Genomic DNA, 18,883 nt, shown 5'->3' with positions numbered 1-18,883 from the left:
TATGAGTCTTTTTTTTAATAATTAAAAAAAATCTTTTGGGGAATACAGCTGAAGTTCCCAAATATTTACGAGTTTATCAGTCATCTCCAATTTGGTCATGTCCAATTTATATCATTTTCAAAAAAAAACACAGATTGTGAACAGTGCATTATACAAGATTATGGGGAGAATCTAATATCCAGAGTACTCTACCAATTTGTGTGAATGTGTGTGTGTGTGTAATTACCAGACTACTACAAAACCAACTGCTTTTTAAATTCTGTTTAATAGTTCAAGTGTCTTGCCTTGACCAATCTAATGAGTTGATTAACTGGGCCATTCTACTTAATAAAAAAACTAAGCAGATGTCAGTTAAAAAAAAAAAAGAATCAGAGAACACTAAGTCATACACTCAAGAATCGAGAGAAGTCAATTAAACACCCCCCCCCCCCCACACACACACCACACATACACACGCGTACACACACCTACAAGAAACCCTACACTGAACACATCACAGTGAAACCACAGAACATCAAGGACAAATGAAATATTTAAAATGCGATGAGACAGGAAAAGCAGTCATCATGAAGAGAGTCCCAATGGACCAAGGCTGGCTCAGCAGGCAGCGGGGAGGGCAGGAGGGGTGCGATCACTCCCCAACGTGGGAGGGGAATGAATAGCAACCCAGAGTGTCTCATGCAGCAAAACGGCCCTTGAGAGACGTGGACAAAGCTCATATTTTCAGAGAAACAAAGTTGGTCTTGCCACTCAATGTTTTTTCCAGTAGTTCTTTCCTTTCTAATATTTGTGGGATACTCAGAGAAAGACTGAGAGCGTGTGCGGGAGTGACCTTGGGTCAGCGGGGCGGTGGCCCTGGAGCCACGCCTGGCACCGAGCCCCAGGAAGCCAAGCCCTGGTCCAGGCGCTGACTGGCCCTCAGGATGGCGCAGGGCCGTCTCCCCTAACTCAGTGTCCCCCGCAGGTGTGGAAGCTGGAGAACTCCCTGCTGAACTTCCGGAACGACACCCTGCACAACGACTACCGCAAGACCCAGCCCCTGCACCGCCGCGTGGTGGAGGCCAACTTCCAGTACTTCCCCAACCAGCGTGAGTGGGCGCTCCCTGCACGGGAGCCTTTCCAAGATTCCGATTTCCTCCCTCTGATTTTGGTGGTGGTGGGTGATCCCTGGCAATCGTAAGGAAAGGAGGGTCATCTCATGCGGGGGGGCTCGGATGGGCTTAGGAAGAGATAAGGCCCTGGGGCCATTTGAGAACAGAGGATAAACAAGAGGGACACCTGCGCGACCTGTCACCTACCGGGTCTTGGCTGGAGAAGTGGTGGTTACGATGGCCAGGAGCCCTGCACAAGCGCAGGCTCAAGTCCAGCTCATCAACCCCACTTGAAAGACCTCCTGCAGGCCTTTCTCTTCATCTGTCTTACAAACCCACCCCCGGCTCCCTCATCCCCCTCTCAGGGTCGTTAAGTGGACCACGGGCTTGGGACCAGGCACTAGATCGCAGGGCGCTGGAGTAGGCCTGAGCTGTCCCTGCTGCCCCCACGGCCCCTCCACCTTCCCTTCTTTGTCTCTTTCTCTGTACAGCGTGGGAAACTGCACACATTGTCTGATTGTGTTGCCTTCCTAATTTATTTCTATTAATCCTTCTGGATACCTTTATATTCTCTAATGTCTGTTACCTATCAATATTACTCCAGCTTTACAGGTAGCTTTCAAAACTTCAAAATCTCCACTCTTCTGCCCACATACTCACAAATCAAGTCCCATTTGTACTTTTCTTTCCATTTTCGTTTCCTGATTCGTTGATTTGCCTCTCCAATACAAGACTGACAGAGTGAAACCACAGCAGCTAATAATTATAATTTCTCCTGTATTGTATTACATAAAACACTTTCTCTTCCCAAAGGACATCCTCTTCCACGGGTCAATCACTATCAGGCTGAGCAAAGGGAGTTTGGACCCACTGACCTCTCTCTTTGTTACAAATTTTGCCAGATCCCCTGCTTTTCCTGGTAAAATGTCCACTGTTCCTGCAATGGCACCCACAGACCCTGTGGTGTCCCAGGTGCCCCATCTCAGGTGCTCCTTCCACGGGGTCACCCATTCATCCCCACGAGAGGGCTCAGATGCCCTGCATGCCCCTCCTAGATACCCCCAAACTCCATGTCCCATTTGCTGCATGGCCGCTGTGGTCCTCCCTTCTGAGGCTTGATGGTCAGGCTCATTGCTTCGATTCCCCACAGACAGTAGGTGGGCTTCTCCCCTTGCTGACAGACATGGGGTCTGCATCATGGCTCCCTTCTGGTAATAGGACAGAGGACTGGGCACCATCTGCCTTCCTTAGACTCAGGTTTCTCTGTAGCAGAGATTGGCTGCAGTCAACTCAGTCACATGACGTGTGATATATGAGAGTTCTGTAGAATTCTGCCTCAGCAGGGCTCAGACGATCAACCCGTCCAGGAACTAGGAACTGGCCCCGGGAACTAGACTCAGTTATAGAGGCGGAACAGCCACCTTGTCTGTCAGAAAACACCTGTGTGCCCTCAGGCAAGGGCTGCTGAGCATCACAGGAGAAACCAGGGTCCAAGGGTATGACCTACTTCAACCTGTCACCCTTGGATTCTGGGGGTTTGCAAGCTTAACATCAGACACAGTAAAGATGCGTAAAGCCAGTAACATGGGAATATGGAGAATGTTCTAGGCATCAAAAGTACTTCCCTTAAATACACAGTGGGCAGCCTGGGTGGAGCTCTGGTAGCATGTGGAACATGCCAAAGGCGCCCTGGGTTTGATCCCTAGCACAGGGGAAGAGAGGGAGGGAGAGGGAGACAGAAACATGTGGGCAGTGGTGTCTGGATGCCCTGCATTCTGTTTTCTATGACAACTTTCCAAGTTTTGACCTTTCTAAACTAACTCTTCTTTTATTGAATATATTCTAGGCTCTGAGTTCAGGTTTTACCTAAACGAGATCAACGACAACCTCGAGTACTTGGTAAGAACTTTTGAACAGAGGGAAGCTAAGTCAAGAAACCGGCATTAACCAGCTGGAAGCAAGAGCTAGGGCAGGAATGGTGGACTTTCCCTGTGGACTCCCCCTGCCCTGTCTCTAAGAAACCCTGTGGGTCTGAAGCATGTCTCTTGCTGAGGCACCCATTGAGTTCCTGATCTACATGCCAGAAACCATCATCCATGAAAGAAAGTGAGATGATTCAAGTGAACAAGGACATATTGGACTTAGAAAATTGTTCACTTTTATCTAAATTAGAAACTTCCTTTTAGCATTTATATATAATAAAATATAAAATTTGTAAATTTGTCATTTTATTTATTTATTTTTAAATTTTTTTTTTTTGTTTTAGGTGGACACAATATCTTTATTTTACATTTATGTGGTGCTGAGGATTGAACCCAGTGCCTCGTGCATGCTAGGCGAGCGCTCTACCACTGAGCCACAAATTTGTCATTTTAAAACGTCTCTTTTCTGTTCCTTTGTATCACTTCAAATATCCCTTATTTGTCTATTCCAAGGGACACGGAGGAGGGGATAGAGATTAAAAGGTGAGAAAGATTGCCAGGACTAAGACTAGGGAAAAAATGAGATTTTTATATAATACTTTAGGCCAGAAACAAGAACTGATGGAAGACTATGGGATCATGTCAAAAGAGTCTCCGGGGCTGGGTGTGGTGGTGCCTCTGATTCTAGGGACTCAGGAGGCTGGGGTAGCAGGATCGCAGGTTTGAGGCCAGCCTGAGCAATTTAGAGAGACCCTGTCTCAAAATTATTAAATAAAAAGGGCTGGGGATATATCTTGATGGTAGAGTATCCTTGGGTGCAATCTCCAGTAAAAAATCAAACAAAAGAGCAAGGCACTGGGGCCACCTTGAAGGGGCTCCTGAGACAACGTTTCCATGGAAAGCAACAAAGTCAGAAAAAGAAACAGGACTGGAATGGGTGGATGAAAACACCAATGTATCAGTCTCACCAGGCACACATCAGAGCCCTCCAGTGTGGCCCTCAGGCACAAACAAGTGTTGCCATGGCAAAAGGTGCAAATTGCACGGTCCGGGGAGGAAATAAAGAATATCCCCCACGCGTTTCTGCCCTAGTCAATGCTTTATTCACTCAAATCACTCAATACAATTTCACTCTATAGGTTCTTAATCAAGGAAATATAACAATCCTTAATGCTGGGCACTGCGATAGAATCAATGCACAGCAAACAACTCTAGATTAATTCTAAGCACTGCCAACAAAGTGTCAGATCAAAAGTCTCAAGCCTTAGGCTCTAAGTCCAGCAGATGCACACTCACTCAGACCTCGGTGATCAGGTCAGGAACCAAGGCAGGCTTCTCCTGGGGTGGAGCTGACGGCTGGTTGAGGAGAGGGTCTTAGGGAGAAGTTGCGGCTCTCACCTGATAAACCCAGCCTAATTCCCTCTTAAGATCAGGAGCCATCTTGTCACAAGTTATAAAGGATTCATTTCTGTTTCCTGTAAAGTATTAGGATTTCTATATAGCTTGGCTGGATTTTGATGTTTTAAACTTGCTTGGAATGCCTGCCCATGCCTTGAAGTCACCCATGCTTGGCTTTCCCTGACCAGATAACAACCCTCTCCAAAACTTTAGTGTGCCTCATAAATTCTGACTTTCCCTGGCCAGACCCTCTCTGAGGCTCTGATGGCACCTCATAAATTATGATGTTGGGGTCTAAATTTACTCCCTAAGTGCTGACCCAGATAGACAATTAATCTGCCTTTGTATTATACTTGTCAAAATTCTGTTATCTGTAAGTTCTCAACACACCCCCCCCTTTTGTAACTTTCTTTGCTATTAAGTTGAGCTCCTAGAGATCTGCAGGGCTATCTTCTGTGTGGGAGACCAACCTTACAAGTGACTGAGTCACACTCCCCGGCTGGGTGCTGAGGCACTCAGTCACAGAAATGTGGCAGAGCTGTCCCCACTCTTCTTGGGTGCGAGGGTCGGTGTCTTGTGCATGGGTGCTATAACCCCATGAGTGGAGCTACGCTCACCTGTTCCTTTGTAATATAACCCCTTGCCCTGTTTAGGATAGAATCTTCCATGGAAGTGCCTTGTGTGTGTCCCCTTCTCTTACTGTGCCCTTGGGTGTGGCCTACCCAGGTGTCAGTCAACCTGCTGACAGTGGACATCATGAAGATAGACTCAGCCCCTGAAACCTGCCCCCTTGCCTCATTTGAACAGCTTCTCCTCAATAAAAGGGGTCAGCGCGTGCTCTTGCTCTCTCTTCCTGGGGTCAGAGGAGCCATCACAGTGACCCCAAATAAAAAGGTATTTGTGCCTCTTGTGTGGTTATTTTGCGCAGCCCAGTTAGCCCAGTTCAACTGGAGTGACCCCGAGCCTTTCAGTCGCCAGAACAGAAACCCGGCACTTCTGTTCCCGTGGTTTTCGGGAGACACAGCCCCGGCCGGTCGGAATGACCAGCTTGCTTTAATTGGATTTCAGTTGGAGTCGGTGGTCTTTTCTTGCATCGTGGTCTAACACACCAGGGTTAAGATGTGGCTGTAGAGTTTGAGAGCGGGGAGGAAGACGCAGAGGATCAGGCAACGATGAAAAGTGTTGGGATGTGAGTCCTGAGCCTAAGCAACTCCATTTTAAAACTCCAGTTTGAAACCTGCAGTCTCACCAGGCATGCCTAACGGAGCCCTCCAGTGTGGCCCTCAGACACAAGCAAGTCACTTCCCCCCACCCTCAGAGTGAAGTCTCAGGCAGGCCTCTCTCACCTGATAAGAGGGAAAGGTGAAAAGATCAGGGTGGGGACCACCAGGCCAGATGTTTTAACCCAGGGTAAATGATGTCACTGAGAGACCCAGTGGCAGCTGATGGGGGTTGAAAGGGGGTGGGGGTCAAAAGCCCCCAAATTTAGTATAAATAGTGAAGGAAATGAACAGACAACCGACACTGATGCCCACATGCCGGAGAGCCTGATGAGGACCTGGACTGACACCCCAACACTTTTCATTGTTGCCTGATCCTCTGCGTCTTCCTCACTGCTCTCAAACTCTACAGCCACATCTTGACTCTGGTGAGAGACGCAACTTCTCCCTAAGACCCTCTCCTGAATCAGCTGTCAGCTCCACCCCAGGAGAAGCCTGCCTTGGTTCCTGACCTGATCACAGAGGTCTGAGTAAGTGTGCATCTGCTGGACTTAGAGCCTAAGGCTGAGACTTTTGATCTGACACTTGAGCTTAGCATGCGGAGGGAATGTCTGTCATGAGTCTGTCATGAGTAAGTGTGTTTGCAGTGCTTAGAATTAATCCAGAATTGTTTGCTATGAATTGATTCTATCTATTGCAATGCCTAGCATTAAGGATTTTCATTTCCTTAATGATTAAGAACCTATAGAGTGAAATTGTACTGAGTGATTTGGATAAATAAAGCATTGACTAGGGCAGAAGTGTGTGGACATTCTTTATTCCACCCTCCCCCACCAACTGCCTAAGTTGCACCTTTTGCCATGTGACACCTTAACTTTTCAATCTGTATTTCCAAGCAGTTTCATAATTGGCTGTATTAGTTTACTGTGTCTGCTGTAACAAAAAACCCACAAACTTAATTACATCTTCAAAGACCGTTTTTCAAAGAAGGCTGCATTCCCAGGTTCTGGGTGGCCCTGCCAACTACTGTTGGTGAGTTAAGTTCTTCCTAGAGGAATTCCAGCTAGTCAATTCCAAAGACTTCATTTTGCAACTTCAGTGAAATAATGGTCCCAAGGCATGGCTGTTACTGTTTTCTAGCACCAACAGATGAAGACTGATGGGATAATAAGTTATATTACAATGAATGATCAAGCTGACATGCTAAAGAGATGTTGAACATTGTTAACATCATGGGTGACACCAGCTGATGTTATATGCTTCAAGGTTTACAGGGAGGTGTAATTCACCATAAAGAAGTAAGCTGGAAGGAGAAAAGACATCTGACTTCTATTTTCACAGTGACTCTCAGTACCTAAGATGAATAGCTGGCACTGAAGGTGCTCAATGTAAATGTGCTCCATGAATGGAACAGTGTCCAGATTACATAGAGGAATTCCAGCCTGGCACAGTGATGCACAACCTGAAATCCCAGTGGCTTGGGAGGCTGAGGCAGGAGGATCACAAGTTCAAGATCAGCTTTAGTAACTGAGCAAGACCCTAAGCAATTTGGTGAGACCCCGTCTCAAAATAAAAAATAAAAAGGGCTGGGGATATGGCTCAGTGGTTAAGCACCCTGGTTCAATCCCTGATACCAAAAAAAAGAAAAGAAAAGAAAGAAATTCTAATAAGGACCAACCACCCACAACTTATTGGAGGAGAAACAGGAATGATCTGTAAGTTCATGAAAAGACTCCATCTCACCAGTAATCAAGGCAATGACAATTGCAATGTACAACCCCAGGTGGGCAAAACAAAATGTGAAGATACCACATGCTTTTGAGGCTCTGGGTCAACGCTCTCTTAGCACAAGCAAGGGTGGAAACAGGTCCAACTACCCAGGTCCAGCTGTTTGGTAGTACCTAGTCAAGTCGAGCCGGTGTGGATCATGGGACCCAGACATTCCACTCCTCCGTATTTACCTTCAGGAGAAACTTGTATATACACATAAGAAACAAAAATGTGCACAGCAGCAGCATTTACAGTTGAAAAATATAGGAACCAATGCTTGTCAACAGACGGGTATAAAATAGGGATGTCATACACATCATATTAGGTGGTGGCCACAAACAAGCTAGAACTAGACATCTCAACAGGGTAGAAATTCACAAACGGGCCGATCAACCCAAACAAGGGGCAAGAAAAATATATAGCCTGATATTACTTATAAAATGGTAAGCAACACAATGCGATACATGTCATTTTAAGGTGGCAAAATGCACAGCCAAGGTACTAAGAAAAACACCCAGAGCAGAATAGTGGGTCCCAGGAGAGGGTGGATTTGTGGGTATTCATCATTCTTTATTACTATTTATTCCCTTTAGAAGACAATTCATGTCATTCCCTATTTAAAACCCTCCAGTGGTTTCCCATCACATGGAACAAATTGCAGAGCTCTACTGTGGGCTACGTCATTTGACCCCTGGCTGTTTTCGGAGGATCAGCTCTTCCCTCTCCCCTCTTGCTCATTGAATTCTGTCTGTAATGTTCCTCGGACATGCCACATGTGTTCTCAGTAAATGTACACAGACGAAAACCCCACAAATACCAATGTGTTCCTGCCCCAGGGCCTCGACCTGTGCTCTTCTCTGCACTGAGCGTAGGGCGCCGACCAGCTCCGCCCCTTCTGGCTGCACCTCCCCACCCACGTCACCACAAAGGCCACCAGACCATCTTCTGTTTTACCCCAGAGATGGAGATGACCCTGGCTGTCTCCAGGAGCAGTGTGGCCAGCAGCCCCTCTTATCACTGGAAGGAAGGGTCTGAGCCAGAGTGGGGTCTTTTTAGGGAGGTGGCTGGTAGCCACGCAGGCCACCATCCTGCCGCCCTGGGGAGCAGGGCCTTGTGCCTGCCCCTGCCGTCCCTCTGGAGGCCCCTTGGGTCAGTGGAATGAAACAAAGAGAGGCCCTCCTCCCCTTCACCCCGGATACCAGGGGGCAGTCAGGAAGGAATGGATTGTCCAAACTACTATACTTGAGAGGAAAATTAGAATAAAATTCTGTTTTTATTAATTTTTTGGTTGTCAATGGACCTTTATTTTATTTATTTTTATGTGGTACTAAGACTTGAACCCAGTGGCTCACATGTGCTAGGCAAGTGCTCTACTACTGAGCCACGACCCCAGACCCAAAATTCTGTTTCTAAAAAAAAGAGAGAGAGAGATCAGTAAAATTTAATTTTAACCAATTAAACTTGCTCAGTTTTGATGTAGAAAAAGTTGGACACGTTGTCTAACCACAGCAAAGTAGTTTGGAGACGAAGACAGGCATACCGTGTGTGCTCCTGTGTACTCATATCAGGATATCTAGAAGTTTCCACAGCAGGGGTTTAAATAGGGTGGGGGCCGGTTGATCATGAAGCCCACCCCGATGATCTAGCATTGAATCCATAAAAACAACAAATATGACACAAATAATAACAGGAAAGAAAAATATCTGGAAAATTTCAGCATTAAAAGTTTTCGACATTTTTTCGTAGTAAGTTATATCAGTTCTTTTTTTCATTTTATTGAAATGTTAAAGTGAAAAGTATTGAAAGGTGAAAACTCTATGACCAGTGTGATTCTGCAATCTGTACAATCAGAAAAATGAGAAATTATACCCCAATGATTCAAATGTATGAATTGCCGAGATCATTGTAATGTCATGTGTAGCTAATAAAAAAATAAAATAAAATAAAGAAAACGAAACCTTCTAATTACAAGTTCACATTTTTGTAACTTCTTTTATGGAAACTGTAAATACCATGGTTAAGCTGTGTTATTATTACAGACTGTTAACTTATGATTTCAACTTTTCGCTCTTACAAAACAGCTCAGAGTAGGAATTTGGCTGAGTTTAGTTTCAAAACAGATAACCACCCCAGAAAAAATGAAGAGGCTTCCGCGACAACCATCTGGAGGTCATGATCACATCTTAAATGAACTCGCTGAGGCCGACTTTGTTTTCCCAAAATGCCCCCCCCCCCCCCCCCGCGGCTGGTGAGCCTGTGCCAAGAAGGCAGGAGCCCAGCCTCACCCCGTTAGCGGAGGAAGGCCACCTGACCACTGCCCCTCAAGGGCAAAGAGGAACTGTCCAGGGACAGCAGAGGACTCCTCAGCAGGACCTGCAGTTTCAACAGGAACTGGACGCCCCTTAGCACCCTGGCGGTGCTCTCTGGGGTGCTCCTGGCAACCGTGCTGGGGATTCTGTGGGGCTTTCTGTGTTGCTGCGGTTTTATTAGCAGCTAGAACAAGGGAGGAGGTCCTGGGTGGACAGGGTGGAGGGTGAGCAGAGCTGCCTGCCTCTGCGGGGAAGGTGCTGCCCCCTGGTGGCCACCGTGAGGACGGCAGGACCTTGAGGGCTCCTGGTCCAGGCCTGGGTCTATAGAAACCGAGAGCCAAGGCCGTGTCCTGGACTGTTCCAGGGGGATGCGGGTAGCCCAGGTTTTATTCCCTGTTACCTCCAGGGGCTGCTTGACACCTGGATGACAGATGCCCAGTCTCTGCTCCCCCCAGATGACAGGAGGAGAGACCAGCCATTGCTCAGACGCCCTCCCAGGCCTGAGTGGGTGACAGCTGAGTGTCACAGCTGCACAGGAGGCCTGGATGGGCACCTGGAGACCTCCCACCTCACCCAAGTGCAGCTGGGGAGTGGAGGCTGAGCCCTGCAGGGACGGCTGCTGTCCAGAGAGAGGGATACAGGGGATGGAGAGGAGCAGAGGACCCCGGGGCCTCTGAGAGGGAGGTCAGTGAGGCTGAGGGTGCTGGCTGGTGACCGCTGGACTGGGCTCAGCTTCTGCCCTTGACTTCCACGGGAATTCCCCTCTGGCCTCTGAGACCTCCTCTTCACACACGCACAATCCCAGCTAAGACACGGGCATCTTTTATTTTGTTGGAGGCTCCGGCCAAGCAGGGTGGCTGGAGGGCCGGGCTTTGTCATGTTCATGTCACCGCCAGGAATGAGAACACTGGGGCACAGCCTCACTGTGGGGCACCAGGTGTTGAGAGCCACAGCTGAAGGGGCCCCAGCAAACTTCCAGCTGCCAGCTGATGATTGGCTCACAGCGGCCCCAGCAACTTCTAGCTGCCAACTGATTGGCTCCTCTGCCATGATGCTCATTGGGCTGTTTCCCCGCCCTTTCAGACCATGGAGCTGCTCATTGGGGGACTTTTTTTGGCTCCGCCCATGCGACCCAGCCAATCGGCCTCAAGAGCAGGAGGAGTGGGGGAGGTGGAGAGGCTTGTGGGAAGCCCGTGGTGGCAGTTGGGCTCTGAGGGTTTCTCCTGAGGAGCTGTGTGGTGCAGTGTGTGTGGTTCTAAAAATAAAGTTCGTTTCTTTTGACAAGTGGCTCCTGAATTGTGCCCAGCCAGACTGCGGCAACCAGGACCTATCTCCAAGTCCTGGGCTCCCACCACTCCCTCATGGAGACTCGGAAACCTGGATATGGCCTGGCAAGAGGAGGGGGCACTGCTGGGGGTACAGCTGGAAAGAAGCTCCATCAGGGAGCTGAGCTGAAGTTTGGGGTTTGAGCCTCCAGCTTCTTCCAAATGTGATGCTGAGGCATTTACCCCACTGGTGTCTCTACCAGAGTCCCCCAGGGGCCTGACAGCAGAGTGGGCTCCTGTGGGTCATGGGTGGAACCTGAGAGGACCCTGAGAGCACAGGGCACTGCTCAAGGGCTGGCCCTTCTCTCAGTGGGACTTGAGAAGAGTCTGCTGGGTCCCGTCATCCTTAAGTGCAGAGATCCAGCTGGGCAAGCAGAGCCGTCCCTAGCCCCAGCTCCAAAATATCATGGGATTGCTTGTCCTTGAGAAGAGCAAAATGACCTAATGTTTATGTGGGGACCCCGAGGCAGCCCCCCCCCACACACACACACATGGGAAGGAAGAATTCACTCCATCCTTCAGGATGTGGTATCCCTGCTCTGGGATCACAGGACACCCCCATAGGAGGCCTGTGTGAGGACCAGGGTCAGGAGCAGGAAGGCTGAGTGGTTTGCTCCAGGTGTCCAGGCAGCAAATGGCAGAACAGGGTCTAGAAGCTGTATGTCCTGCTTCTCAGGCTGGTGATCTGTTGGCCGCACTCCCCTAGAGGGAGCGACCTCCTCTTTCTTTCTAATTCAGAATGACGGATTTTACAGGGAGGAAGAGACACCAGAGGCTGCTGACTGGGAGAGGGCCAGGTGACCCTGGTATTTTATCCGTGGAGGACTTTAGAACTGAGCTGAGGGCCTCCCCCACCTGGGGAGCTGTGTGGCCATCCTGCTGAGCCTCATCCTTACTGGGCTCTGGGTCTGAATGTAGGAACCTCTGGGAGCCCCAGGAGATTTGCTAGCACAGCTCAGCCGTCCCTGAAGGGATGGTGGGTGAGGGAGGAACACAGTGGAATGTCCCTTGATGTACAGAGACACAGAGGACACCAAGGTAGGCCAGCTCAGAGGTAGTGTTCTGGGGGTGTGGGAGGCCTGGCCTGGGCCTCTGGGAACCCAAGTGCAGTGGACCAACCTGTAGAACCCACACCTGAGCTTTCTGGGCACCCACAAGCTCCTCAAGGGCTCTGTGGGAACTATTAGTAAAGATAAGGTAAAACCCCCAAATCATGAACATACAACCCCAGTAAAGTTCATCAATGTAGCAAAATAATAGGAAAATGCAAAAGTAGCAAGAACATACAAGAAATAAAACATAAGATGCAGAAGAACAAGCCTAATGACAACAAATGTGCATGGATTAAATTCTGCTAGTCAAGGGAACGGACTCTCCCATGATCGGCTCAGAGAACAACACTCTAGAGCACACCTCAGACGTAAGACGCAGAAGGGTTTAAAATACAGGATGAGCAGGTATGTATGAAGTTGCGTTTCTCACGACTAAAACACTCAGGGCCACTCCAGGTGAACTGGGCAGCACGAAACAACCACACAAGAGACAGAGATACCTTTTTCTTTGGGTCCTGTGACGGCTCCTCTGACTTAAGGGTCCACAGAAAGAGAGAGAAGTGCATGCTGAACCCTTTTATTGGGGAGAAGCCATTCAAATGAGGCAAAGGGGTCAGGTTTCAGGGGGCTAAGTCTAGCTTCAGGATGTCTGCTGTCAGCAGGTTGACTAACATCTAGGAAGGCCACACCCAAGGGCAGAGCAAGAGAAGGAGACACACAAAGGGAGTTTCCTTGGAACATTCTATTCCAAACAGGGCAAAAGGGTAGTATCACAAAGGAGCAGGTGAGTGTAGCTCAATCCATGGGGCTACACACCTACGTCTGAAGATGTGTCTTCAAACTTCCGGGACTGGGCAATGTCCAGGTCACTATGAGATGTAGTGACGTGGTCAAAGTCTCTCTGCTCCGGGACTGAAAATGCACATTATTCAGAGTGGCTCCCCACAGTAGGCATCTTTTTTAAATGGCGGGGCCTTGGGGTGAGATGGGAGCGTGGGTTGGGTTGGGAAAGCAGAGTGAAGCTCTGGTTCTAGTGGAGCAGAGGGTCTCCAGCCAGAGCATGCAGGGATCTCGGGGACTTGTTCAAACTTCTTGGGGCTGGGATGCAGCTCGTGGCAGAGTGAGTGCTTGGCACAAGGCTGTTCAGCACCCACGACAACGACAATGGGGAAGGGAAAAAGAGAGAAGAAAAGAAGGAAAAGCAAAGAAGCCCCCCCTCCCCAGGCCCTGGCAGCACAGGGCTTCACCTGGGCACCATGCCCGAATGTCCAGGAGAAGTCTGCAGACAGCTGATTCCACCGCACCAACCACATCGCCGGAGCTGGCCAGCCCCTCTCTGTCCTCTCTGCTGTCCTTGTCTCAGGTGACCACTCCCCTGGCACAGAGACCCCACTGAAGGTGGGCCCTGAAGAGAGCCCTTCAGCAAAGGGAGCTCAGGGAGAGTCCAGGCCACCAAGGAGGTGCCAGAAGCCCCAGAGCCAGGTCTTGGGTCTGACGGAGTCAGGTGGCCTCCCCCTCATGGCACCTGCTGGCCCTACCCTGGCTGTGGGTCCAGATTCCCAGGGCTGCTCATTAAGGGACACACACACACACACCAGGAAACTAAACAAAGACCCCAATAGCACCTCCTGGTGCCTGACAGAGCAACCCCAGAACTATTTGGGGCAGTTGCAGCTATTTGAATATGGAAGGAGTCTACGGTAGACATTAAGGAATGATGTAAAATCTTGGTATGTGAAATAAAGATACTATCTAAAAGCATGATAATATTTAAAAAGATCCATAATAAGATATCTAGGCATGAAATCTCACGATGTCATAATTTAAGATATTTCAACAAAGGAGGAGAGAAGGCCCAGCAAACATTGATAAGGCGATTCCCCCTGAAGTCCCGCTGCTGGGAGTGGACTTTTGTTAAAGGGATGTGTCTAAGGGGTGTCGGAGACTGGGCCTCCGAGGTCAGAGACTAGGAAACAGGGGTGGGAACAGGTGGGAAAGGGGAACAAGATATGGCCTGTGGGACTCATTGGTCACATTCTGTCCCCCACAGGGGAGCCAAGAAGCTGACTGTAATGTCCAGAAGCTCATCAGGGGCCCGACTCCGAGTCTCTCCATTTCGAGTGTGGCTCAGGATGTGGACCTGCCTCTCAGAGACCGAAGGGCACTGACCTGGCATGAGCACAGAGCCCGGGAGTCCCCTCTGGCCACCTGCCACCTGCCCGGCAGGTACATTGCTCCAGGGTCGATCCCCAGTCCAAGGGCCCAGCCCATCCAGGCTCCTGTGATGATGAGCAGGTGGGTGGGGGGGAGGAGGCTATTGATCAGCAGGCCCCTTCCTCAGGGCACAGCTGAGGGCCAGACTCTGGGGACGGAAGGTGCTGGGATGCAGAGTCTCTGGACATCAAAAGCCAGACAAGGGGCTGGGGTTGTGGCTCAGCAGTGGAGTGCTTGCCTAGCATGTGCGAGGTGCTGGGCTCGATCCTCAGCACCACACAAAAATAAATAAAATAAAGGTTGTGTGTCCATCTACAGCTAAAAAAAATTTAAAAATCATTAAAAATAAAAAGCCAGATAAACTGAACGACAAGGGGTAGTGGGATGTCCCAGTCCATCCTCCCTGAGGCACCCGAGAGACATCTGGGAAAGGGACGTCGTGAAAGGGGACAAACGCTGGAGTGAGGAGGCGGGTTTGGGGCAGTCCAGGTGGAGTTAGGGTCCCCCCACGTGGCCCGGCTGCGGTGATGGCCAACCAGGAGAACACCTGGGCTCCCCGGCTCAGGGCAGAGCGCTCCACCTGCCGCTTGATCTGGGACCTTCAGAAACAGACTCGAGGGCAGGTGGTTGGCTGGGGAGGTGGAGGAAATGCTGGCCAGGGCGTGGAGAGGAGGGGAAGGGAAGGCAGCGGACCACGGGCCCCGTGCTGCCGAGCTTCCACGCGGGCTGCAGGGCGCTAGCCCCAAACTGGGCAGCAGCCTCAGGTTGATCCCGCTCGAGGCTGAGGGCGCTGGGGCATTTGCACCCCATTCTCACCGGCTGGGGTGCAGGGCTGCTGTGGGGTGTGGGTGCATAGCACTCTGGCCTGTCCTAGGTTCCGGCTGGACAGCCTTAGGCGGAACCAGGAATAACTGTAAGGATAATGAAGAGGGAGGCCGGTGCTGCCCGGGTCAGCCAGGCACACTGAGGCCCTGAGCAGGGGCCTCGAACCCACTGGGATGGTTTCTCCTGTCAACAGTCCCACCAGGAAAGGGCTGAGATTACCGCTATTGCCCCATTTCTCCAGTTGGAGAATGAGGCCGAGAAGAGAAGTAACTTGCTCCAGGCAGAAGGAGCAGTGAGAGCCCGCTGGCCGCCTCCCAGGCCTCTCGGAGGGGAGGGGCTGTGCCCGTCCGTGGAGGCTTTCAGGCAGAGGCTGGGGGGAGGCCCTAGGACTGTCGAATGAGGGATCCTACGGAGACAGGGTAAGAAGGGGTGGCGGGCTCATCCAATGTTGGCATCTATGGTCTCGTGAAGAGGTGGGGGAGGTATCTGGAAAACTGTTCCCACCAGGCAACAGGGGACTCTAAGTCAGAAGACGGGGGTCCCCTAAAAGTACTGAGCGGGCTCTGAGGGCTCAGGGTGCGTCCCCTGGGCTGCACTGAGGATTCCGGCAGCAAGATGACATAAGGGACTGGTTTCTGAGTAGCCGGCAGTGGGTGCACCTGGCATTACATTCACCTTCAGGGGAGCCTATGTCCACCCTAGCCACCCCCAGAGCCCAATTCTCACTACCTGAGCAACCAGCCTGCCCAGAGGCCCCTACCCCTTCCCTTCCCGGCCATCAGGAGCCTGCCGGCCTCAGGGGACTCTGGGGGTCAGGACCCCACTCACAAGGCCAGCTCCACCCCACCTCCAGGCTCGGGCTCCTCATCTGCAAAATCTCCTCTGCAGAGGTGAGGTCCTCTCCAAGTCTCCTCCACCGCCCAGGTGCCTTGGCTTGGGGGTCCAGACAAGGAAGTGGAGGGCAAGCCTGGGCTTCCAAACAGTCCAGCCGTTCTTGGGGTGGCTGAGAACAGCCCAGTCTGAGTTGCAAGGCCTCCTGGACTATGGCGCACCTGGAATTCACTGAGTGCGCTCTTCACTGAAGGGCACAGGAAGGACGAGTAATTGTTCATTGACTATTTGCAGGGGAGGCCCCTGGGTCCTGCCTTCAGAGACAGATAATTGCCAACCAACAATATTTTCTTTTATGACTGAAACAGCACCGCCGTTTTCTCTTCTTTCTGTTTTTGTTTGTGTGTGTTAGTTTTCATTGTAGGGTGTTCCTCTCCCTTCCCCACACCGCCTACTTGGCACATCAAGTCCAAGTGCAGCTGTGAGTTCCAAGGAGCAGGCCTGAGCACATGCAGTGCCTCCACCCCTCACCCCGACCCATGACCCGGCTCCTGCTCCTCCTTCCTGGGGACCTTGACCTGTGTGTCCCCTTATCTGTGCAGCAGGGTCTGTGCAGCACCTGGGCTTGGGCAGGCAGGGGAGTGAGTCTGAGCAAAGGGTAAAGACTGAGTCTCCATTTCCCAGTGAGACCTGAGGCCCTGGCACGTGGGATGACACAGCCTGACGCCAGGTGTCAGGACAGCACATGGCCAGGCCATGCAGAGAGAGCTGCGCCTGTTAGACCTGGGGCCACGGTCACCCGAGTGCGGGGTGAGACCCAGCCAAGTAGCACTTATCCAACTCCTGCTGGAAGTGCTGACGAGGCCCAAGCTGAGTACCAAGGGGAACTTTGCTCTCAAAGGCGGCAGCGCCTCTGGGGCGAGTGACGGGGGAGGCTGTGCCCCCGCCAGGGCCTGGGGAAGAGATTCCAGAGAAGTCCAGGCACTGGCTGTGAGTCCGACGTCCATGGCAAAGGGGAGACGTGGTTTCTGACCTCTGGATCTTCAGGGTCATATGGTGTCCCTCCCAGGTGCACAGTCACCAGGAGACAGTGGGGGCTGCTGACCTGGATTTAAAAAATATTTTTAGTTGGGCCAGGGGTGGAGCTTAGTGGTAGTGTCTTGCCTCTTGTTGGGAAACAAGAGGGTGGTTATCAACTCCAGCGCTGCAGGGGGACTGACAAAAAGCACATTAAAGTATTTTTTATTAATCATTTCTCATTCAAAATACACAACTTGATGTTTGGACATACATATAGGTCCTTGGAATTGTCACCGCACTCAACCTAACGAGCGTTTCCATCACCCCAAATGTTCTCTCGTTTCCTGACTCTGCAGATCAGTTTGCATTTTTTTTTGAATTTCATATAATTGGAATAATACGATATGCAGGTTTTTTATTTTTATTTTTTTGGTCTGATTTCTTGCACTCCACGTGATCACTGTGAGGTTCATCCACACCGTATCGTGAGCCAGTGGTTCATGCCCAGTTGGGGCTGAGTGCAGTTCTGTGGTACATTTGTTGACCTTGGTGTGTTTTGCATTGTGTCCAGTGTTTTGGCTGTGACAGACGAGGCTGCCGGGGACACTGTACAAGTCTCTGCATAGACATTATTTTGTACCTATGCTCACGAGGGACATCTGTGGTTTTCTTACAACGTCTTTAGTCTGGTTTTGGTGTTGAGGAATGCTAGCTTCACGGAGCGATTGGGAAGTACTCCTTCCTCTGCAATTTTCTGGGGAAATTTGCATCCCATTTGTATCATTTTTTTTTCCCTGAAAGTTTTGGTAGAATTCACCAGTGACATCATTTGGGCCTGTTGTTTTCTTTCACCTCATGGGAAGCTTATGTATAGAAAATTCAATTTCTTTCATTGATTCAGGACTAGCCATTTTATCTACTTCTTATTGAGTGGACTTTGGCACCTTTTGCTTTTCAAAAAGGTTGTCCGTTTCATTTCATTTGTCAGATTTATTGACATAAAATTGCTCCCAATGGGGCTGGGGGCGTGACTCGGTGGGAGAGCACTTGCCTGTGCTGCCCCAGACCCTGGGTTCCAGTCCCAGAACCACACACAGTTGTCCATCACACCCCCTCGTTATCCTGCCACGGTACTGATTCTACTTTGTACTGGATTCTCCTCCATCACATCCACCAGAGGCCGCCAGACGTCTTCTCTATTTCTCCAGGGAGTGGCAAATGTATTTGGATGAACCTGGACTCACCCAGCCAGTAGTAGTGGTGTGTGGTTGTTTTGCTTCTGAACCATCCACAGGATCCAGTCCTACGAGACTGGATTTCCCCTCTAGGGGAGGCCCATCTACAGACCATGGGAGAGGCTGGTGGAGAAGACCTTGAATGGGGCATAGGATTTAGGAGGAGGAGTCCTGCTGGGGAAGAGCCCCGTGTGCTCCTGGAATCCCTGAATGAGATACTGGGGTATGGCTGAATCTGAGATTTCCCCACTGCTCATTAGTAAAAGGCTTGGTCCCCAGCAGGACGCTATCAGGAAGTGGAGGAGCCTTTAAGAGGCGGGGCCTACTTGGAGGGAGTTAGGTCACTTGGGGTGTGCCCTTGAAGGACTTATGGAGACCCTGGCCCTCCTGTCTCTGTCTTTGATTTCTGGCCCCCGTGATGGCCCCCATGTGCTCCCCGTCACAATATGCTGCCTCCCACCGCCCCAAAGCAGCGAGCCAACTGACCATGGACTGAAACCTTTGAAACCATGAGCCAAAACAAACCTTCCCTTCTCACAAGTTGTTTAACCTCAGACATTTTGTCACAGCAGCGGGGGCAAGTGATGGACACAGCAGAGCTACTTGGACCTTCTGAAGACTCAGTCCTGGGCCCCGCGCTGTGCGGATCCACAGGAGGAGAGGACCCACGG

At 50.5% G+C, this 18,883-nt stretch overlaps 1 protein-coding gene across 1 annotated transcript in view; it reads left to right on the top strand.

The window, feature by feature from the left end:
• Ca6 (carbonic anhydrase 6) overlaps nt 1–3,272 on the top strand; it is a 60,850-nt gene extending 57,578 nt beyond the window's left edge. Inside the window, exons 9-10 of the mRNA XM_046424753.2 lie at nt 965–1,088; nt 2,938–3,272. Coding sequence (XP_046280709.1) covers nt 965–1,088; nt 2,938–3,038 — 225 coding nt within the window. The 3' untranslated portion in view covers nt 3,039–3,272. The remainder of the gene's footprint in view (nt 1–964; nt 1,089–2,937) is intronic.
• Nucleotides 3,273–18,883: the final 15,611 nt, after the last annotated feature.

Source organism: Marmota monax, unplaced genomic scaffold (assembly GCF_021218885.2).
Source record: "Marmota monax isolate L192 unplaced genomic scaffold, Marmota_monax_Labrador192_F-V1.1 WCK01_AAM20220418_F8-fsc00080, whole genome shotgun sequence".
Lineage (NCBI taxonomy): Eukaryota > Metazoa > Chordata > Mammalia > Rodentia > Sciuridae > Marmota > Marmota monax.
This window is presented reverse-complemented; position numbering and strand designations above follow the sequence as displayed.